The 7,487-nt window shown below is 35.2% G+C and overlaps 1 protein-coding gene across 1 annotated transcript in view; it reads left to right on the top strand.

The window, feature by feature from the left end:
- The first annotated feature begins 1,719 nt into the window (after positions 1-1,719).
- LOC110459439 (WD repeat-containing protein 3-like) overlaps positions 1,720-7,487 on the top strand; it is a 64,598-nt gene continuing 58,830 nt past the window's right edge. The window contains exons 1-4 of the mRNA XM_021511694.1: positions 1,720-1,799; positions 3,904-4,100; positions 4,889-5,098; positions 6,212-6,330. Of these exons, the coding sequence (XP_021367369.1) occupies positions 3,930-4,100; positions 4,889-5,098; positions 6,212-6,330 (500 nt within the window). The 5' untranslated portion in view covers positions 1,720-1,799; positions 3,904-3,929. The remainder of the gene's footprint in view (positions 1,800-3,903; positions 4,101-4,888; positions 5,099-6,211; positions 6,331-7,487) is intronic.

Genomic DNA, 7,487 nt, shown 5'->3' with positions numbered 1-7,487 from the left:
AATCCAGTAAAAACAATAAGTTATTATAATATCTAGTATAATAAATAACTTATTCCAATATCTAGTATAATAAATAACTAATTCCACAAATAACTTATTACAATATCTAGTATAATGAATAACTAATTCCACAAATAACTTATTACAATATCTAGTATGATAAATAACTAATTCAACAAATAACTTATTACAATATCTAGTAAAATAAATAACTAATTCCACAAATAACTTATTACATTATCTAGTATAATAAATAACTAATCCCACAAATAACTTATTACAATATCTAGTATAATAAATAACTAATTACATTATCTAGTATAATAAATAACTAATTCCACAAATAACTTATTCCAATATCTAGTATGATAAATAACTAATTCAACAAATAACTTATTACAATATCTAGTATAATAAATAACTAATTCCACAAATAACTTATTACAATGTCTAGTATAATAAATAACTTATTACAATATCTAGTATAATGAATAACTAATTCCACAAATAACTTATTACAATATCTAGTATAATAAATAACTTATTACAATATCTAGTATGATAAATAACTAATTCAACAAATAACTTATTACAATATCTAGTAAAATAAATAACTAATTCCACAAAAAACTTATTACATTATCTAGTATAATAAATAACTAATTGCATTATCTAGTATAATAAATAACTAATTACAATATCTAGTATAATAAATAACTTATTACAATATCTAGTATAATAAATAACTTATTACAATATCTCGTATAATAAATAACTAATTCAACAAATAACTTATTACAATATCTAGTATAATAAATATCTAATTCCACAAATAACTTAGTCGAGCGTGTAATGTAATAAAAAAACCTATCCCAAATAAACAGCTACACTGGGGTTATTTAAAAACAAGAGACTTAATTTAATGTGTAGTTTAACAGCCACACAATATGTCGGCACTTTGGTACCGGTCTTTGTGTGGGATGAAGGGGTGTAGTGAAAATAATACTTCAGGACATTTGTTTTGGACACAATATTTTTTTTTACAATTAAAACTAGAATGAAAGTGAAAAACATGCTGATGAATATTTTTTAAATGAATTAGCATCAGTATGTAAATGCCTGTTTGAAATGGTGAGAAATTTTTCATAAGAGGTGACATGTGTCGACCATATAAATATTTGTAACTTTGTAGTTCAACCAACGACTAAGATACATGTAGCAATCTAATCTAATTCCGAATTAATGCTTACTACTTCGTACTACCTCTACATGTATGTATTTAGATTTATTGAGAGGATACCGTGACTGACTGTTGCTGCGGGTAGGGCTTTCCCTAACCCTTGGAAATCTCAGGATTCCCCGGCATTCTAATTATTTTGTATGATTTGCTGTTAACGAGACCATTCTTTCTGTATTTACTAAACTAATTCAAGATTCATTAACTTCTCTCTTCATCTCTGTAGTTAACTGATGTATGTATGTGCATTTAAGTATCAATTAATAATATTTGTATTTTGACTACACTGTACATTTTGTAACTCTTCAATTTGGAGGAAATAAAGAAATAATAATAATAATTATAATCTCATTTGAACGTCTATCTTAATTTTACACACTCAAAAAATCGTCTGCAACGATGTCCGTCGACAATCCGGAGTTTATTCAACGGACTCGGACTCATGATGTGTATTTAGAATGTCCCACTAATGATCTGCGTCAGTAAAAATAGCATCAACGTTTACGTTCAATGTAAGCCTTTCATAGACATGGTACTTATTGCACGTGTAGCAGAGAAACAGGTAAACATTTTTACGATTTGTACCCAATTAAACTGAATATATAGAATAATTTATAAGTCGGTATGTTAAATGGTTACTTTTCTTCACGATATAAACTGTCAACAGGACCAACCATGTTCTGTAAACAGTATACCAGGTGACTGTCAAGCCACATCGATATTTCACAGTCCCGTGGTAGCATTTACCCAATACATTATATGTTAAAGGATGTACCCTCTAACAATCATTGATGGCTCAAAGGAGTTTCAGTGTAACTTTCTGGGGGTCACCCATCCATCTAGTGAACTACTGACCACGCGCGACGTTGCTGAACTAGTAAGGCAGTATTTCCTCTCATATTCCTTGGCTGTTACATCAGTTAATCATTGATGGTTCAAATGAGTTTCAGGGGCCAAAATCTCCATAGTTTTGATTAAGTAAAGGGTTCCATAAGTTAAACTATTATTACTATTGTCACTCTTGTTAAATATTAGTTTAGTCCCCTTTAAAATCACTCCACTTCAGAAGTATTAAAAAAACACCAAAAAAACATGTTGCAATGTATTTTACAGAATTATATTATTTATACTTCTTCTTCTTGTGGATAATAGCAATTCTTCACATAAACTTAAGATTACATGCTATGCACTGGGAAATGTACAAGGGAATAAGGGTTATTTTTTGGATTTTTAACACATATAGATAAAACTTTTTACAGGGTACAGATTTAGAATGTTGAAGATAGGTATGACACAGGGATAGCAGACTTGAATGCTTCCACTGTGTCAGATGATACGGCTGAATATACAGTTAAGAAATTTGACTGTGAAAAAAAATAAAAGAAGAAATTGCAAAAAAAATCAGGGGTTACAATCTTTAAATTGCAAAGCCTAGGCTTTACCAGTAAGGAGTTATAAAGACTTTACCAGTCTAGGCTTTACCAGTAAGGAGTTATACACATAAAAAATGAGTGTCCTGTTTATGGGACGAAAAAGCCTATGAAAAATCAATGAACATAAAAAGATACTGTATACTACTCTATCAACGATTTACTTTTTTTGCCAGAAAAAAAATGTTCAGTTGCTAGCTTCATTTCCTTTGCAGAATGGAATACATGTACTCCTTGGAGTGGAACTTTCCTTATGATTATAACCCATGCAGTGGTACCCTATTACTTTTCACTTGTGTTTTTTTTTCAAAATGTGCGTTACCTATCACTGGTCAGTAAGATGACATTGGGTAATCGATACTGTGGCAGATTTTATTTGTAAATTGGATTAAGGTCGCCTTCTAGATTCGAGCTAGAGGGCATTTCCCTTTAGCTCAGTGGTAGAGCGTCTGACTAGGAACCTGGAGATCGAGAGTTACCATACGTGCCATGCTAGGTGAACACTACCACACAGGTGCAAACTAAATTGGGCATGCTATTTAATGGATAGACATAAATTTGTTAATTCCTCTGCAAGCTGAGAGCATCAGAGCAATAGCCAATTTCCAGAATTGTTTAATCAATATAAAAATCAAAGGGGTAGATCTAATTGTATGCAAAGTGAAACAAAAAGGGAAAATAGGAGGGGCCAATTTCCCTAACTGCACTATTTTAAGAAATTTACCATGGAACGGATTTGCTTAAGGATATTAATAAATGAGAAGGCATGCACTATTAAAAAAAAATAAGAGCACCTTATCACACTAGTAAATGATTACTACAGCAGTATATGGTTTTTCTTGTGGGTATAAATAAAACCTTCAGTCAGGTTTATTAATTTTTATGACATTTATTATGCAAGGAAAGAAATTTTGATGGATTTAAAAGGTCACAGAAATAGGAGTAAAATGTGTGGGTGTAGGCATGCATATTGCTTACTGGATGTTATATGTTGTTAGGAAAAGTAATAAATAATGAGATAGACATTTAGACCTGTCTTATGCAACCCTTCAAAGGACCACACAAACAAGTCACATTATTTGTCACCTGTCAATATTTTATTTAATCAGTGTTTCAGTATTTTTTTTCTTACTGTTCTTAAGGTTAAAAAATTTGATACTTTTACTGTATGTAAAATTTTAGCTATGGCCATCAGACTAAAGTAACTTTGAATGATATATTTTGATTTATTTTCAGATGTGAGGATCATCTAAGAAGAAGCAATGGGTCTGACAAAACAGTATCTGCGCTATGTCCAAGATGCAGTATTTGGTCTGGTGGCTAGTCAGAAATCCAATGTTGTATTCATGGAACTAAAGGGAGTGAGGGGGCGCCACTGTGCTGTAGGTGTGTGTGAAGATGTCATCATCTGGGACGTGCGCACAGGGGAAAAGGTAGGCACTCACAAATAGCTCATCAGATAATCAGTGGTGGACCTGCTGAGAAGTCCCGACCGGTTTTGGATCAGGCGAAAGACTAAAGGAAGACCTAGAATTGAGCGACGACTCGGAGTCGTCCGTGTCTACACCCAATACTTCGGAACATGGAGGGGAGAAATAACGAGGAACTATAAATTATACAATAATGTATCGGAATCCAGGGAGACGCTATGTCTAGACGAACTAGAATAAGCGATAAGCAGAAACAGAACAATATGTATGTGCAGATGTGTATAAAAGAATTAAACACTAACCGTGAAGGATTTACCAAGATAATATGGACATGGATAAATTTCAGAATATTTGATAAGAACTTTGAAATGCGTAAGAGTTATCTTGCTTGTTTAAAACATCAAGGGAATGACGTCATAATGTCAAATACTTTATTAATAGAATAGAGCGCCCGCATTTTTAGTGCTTCAGGGGTTATGAAAATTTGTATTTTGTCCTGAAGAAGCCGGCCAAAGGGCGAAACTGGTCGACAGATACTTAATTAATTGAAGCAACCTATCCTCATGCTGTTGTGATTGTTACCTTCTACCAAACAGCTGATGTGATACATTTCTTCTGGTCAAACCCCCAAAACACTAAAACCTTTAAAGACATATTCTAACTGATGTATAGGGATTGTGACAGACAACTGTAGCTGTAAGGCAAGATTCTACATAGCAATAAGAGGTTTGTTATATCAGTAAAAAACAGAAAGTGGAGATATTATAACCAGGTGATATTTATTATTACAGTATATGACACTAAAGGGAGACAGGCATGAAGTGACAAAGATAGCCCGTTCTCCAGACCGACGCCACATGGCAGTCGGCTACAATGATGGCATGGTTCGTATATTTGACATCTCATCAGGGGAAGCCACCATTAACTTCAGTGGGCACAAGTCTACCGTGACCGCGTTGCAGTATGATGCTAGAGGGCTTCATCTCGTGTCAGGTGCCAAGGTAGGTGTGAACAATCATTGAAAACAATCAGTTGGTGGTTTGTCCTCAAATAAAAAAAAAAGGTTTTTATTACCCCACAACATCTTTAGGTTTGCTTTTCCTTCTCTCTGTCTGTCCATCTGTTGATAAAAGCATGTCTGTACATATTTGTACATCATGTCGTTGCAAACCTGATATTCATTGTTTAGTTTCAATCTTTTTCTTAGAATTATTGACCGTTTTTGTGCTTCATCATATCAAGCCCCGTCTGGACAAATTTTCCAAAACTATGTATCGAATCACAATGAAACTTTCTGTGAGTAATATGTAGGAGTTGCCTACTTAAAGCAGGCTGACAAAGTTTTAATTTTCAGGTGTTAAGATGGCTGCCATGGCCTCTGTTTGGCTGTAACACTTCATAACTAGAGTTCTATGGGTCCAAGATATTTTTATACTTTGTGGGAGTATATATAAGGTTATACTTCATGTAAAACAGCCAAATTTTAGTTTTTGGGGGATTTAAGATGGCTGCTCAGGCCTCTGGTTAGCTGAGACAACTTAATTTGTAACCCCTGTTCTTTTGGACCAACTTTGTTGATGCTTTGTGGGAGGGATACATGGGGAGTATGATTTATGTGGAACTATCATGACCAACTTTTAATTTTCAGAATTCAAGATGGCTGCCGTGGGCTCTGATTATCTGAGACAATTAGAGTTTTGATTTGAGCTCCATTGAGCTGATTTGTTGATAATTTTGTTGGAGTGATATCTGAGGGATACATTTACTTTGAAGATTTCTATCTGGTGGTTATGTGGTTTAAGACTTATCGTGAAGTCTGATAACTGCAGGACAAAACTAGACCTCAACACGTAACACCAATAGTCTGGAATTTATCTTAAATTGAGGTAAATTTGGTACCTTATCATTATAAGAAGTGGAGTCCTGTTTTTTAATCAGAGTTTAACTAACAAATTAGGTTGGTGCACATGTTCTTAGTGCCAACCTCCAACCAGAGGAGTATAGCCTACTGGCTCTGTTTATCTAATACTGTAACATGTTATATAATAACTGAAGATTTACATGCTTACTAAAACTTATATCAGAAATGTTAATATTGCTGCGTCATTTTCTAGGATACAGATGTGATCGTGTGGGACATCGTCAATGAGAGTGGACTGTACCGCCTCAAGGGTCACAAGGGGATGGTTACCCAGGCAAGGTTTCTACCACAAAACAATGTGCTGGTCACTAGGTAAGTAACTAACGCTTGTTCTCCTCAATAAAAACAACAGAAAAAATAAATGTTACTATAACCTGCGGGAACTAACACTTTGATATCATCTAGGGGAGGGCATGTGATATTTCCCAGTGTGGTGTTTATGATATTCTCCTTGGGGTAGAAGGTATATCATATCCTGATATCCCCTATGATAGAGATCTATGATGTCCCTCAGTGTGGAGGTCTATGATATCTCCTATGGTAGAGGTTTATGATGTCCCTCAGTGTGGAGGTCTATGATATCCCCTATGGTAGAGATCAATGATATCCCTCAGTGTGGAGGTCTATGATAACCCCTATGGTAGAGATCTATGATGTCCCTCAGTGTGGAGGTCTATGATATCCCTTATGGTAGAGATCTATGATGTCCCTCAGTTTGGAGGTCTATGATATCCCCTATGGTAGAGATCTATGATGTCCCTCAGTGTGGAGGTCTATGATATCCCCTATGGTAGAGAACTATGATGTCCCTCAGTGTGGAGGTCTATGATATCCCCTATGGTAGAGATCAATGATGTCCCTCAGTGTGGAGGTCTATGATATCCCCTATGGTAGAGATCAATGATGTCCCTCAGTGTGGAGGTCTATGATAACCCCTATGGTAGAGATCAATGATATCCCTCAGTCTGGAGGTCTATGATAACCCCTAGGGTAGAGATCTATGATGTCCCTCAGTGTGTACTTCTATGATAACCCCTATGGTAGAGATCTATGATATCCCTCAGTGTGGAGGGATATCATTGATCTCTACCATAGGTCATAGATCTCTACCATAGGGGGTATCATAGAAGTACACACTGAGGTCTATGATAACCCCTAGGGAAGAGATCTATGATGTCCCTCAGCGTGGAGGTCTATGATATCCCCTATGGAAGAGATCAATGATGTCCCTCAGTGTGGAGGTCTATGATATACCCTATGGTAGATATCAATGATATCCCTCAGTGTGGACTTCTATGATAACCCCTATGGTCGAGATCAATGATATCCCTCAGTGTGGAGGTCTATGATATCCCCTATGGTAGATATCAATGATATCCCTCAGTGTGGAGATCTATGATATCCCTTAGGGTAGAGATCTATGATGTCCCTCAGTGTGGAGGTCTATGATATCCCCTATGGTAGAGATC

Source organism: Mizuhopecten yessoensis, unplaced genomic scaffold, assembly GCF_002113885.1.
Source record: "Mizuhopecten yessoensis strain PY_sf001 unplaced genomic scaffold, ASM211388v2 scaffold10067, whole genome shotgun sequence".
In the NCBI taxonomy this organism is placed as follows: Eukaryota; Metazoa; Mollusca; class Bivalvia; order Pectinida; family Pectinidae; genus Mizuhopecten; species Mizuhopecten yessoensis.
This window is presented reverse-complemented; position numbering and strand designations above follow the sequence as displayed.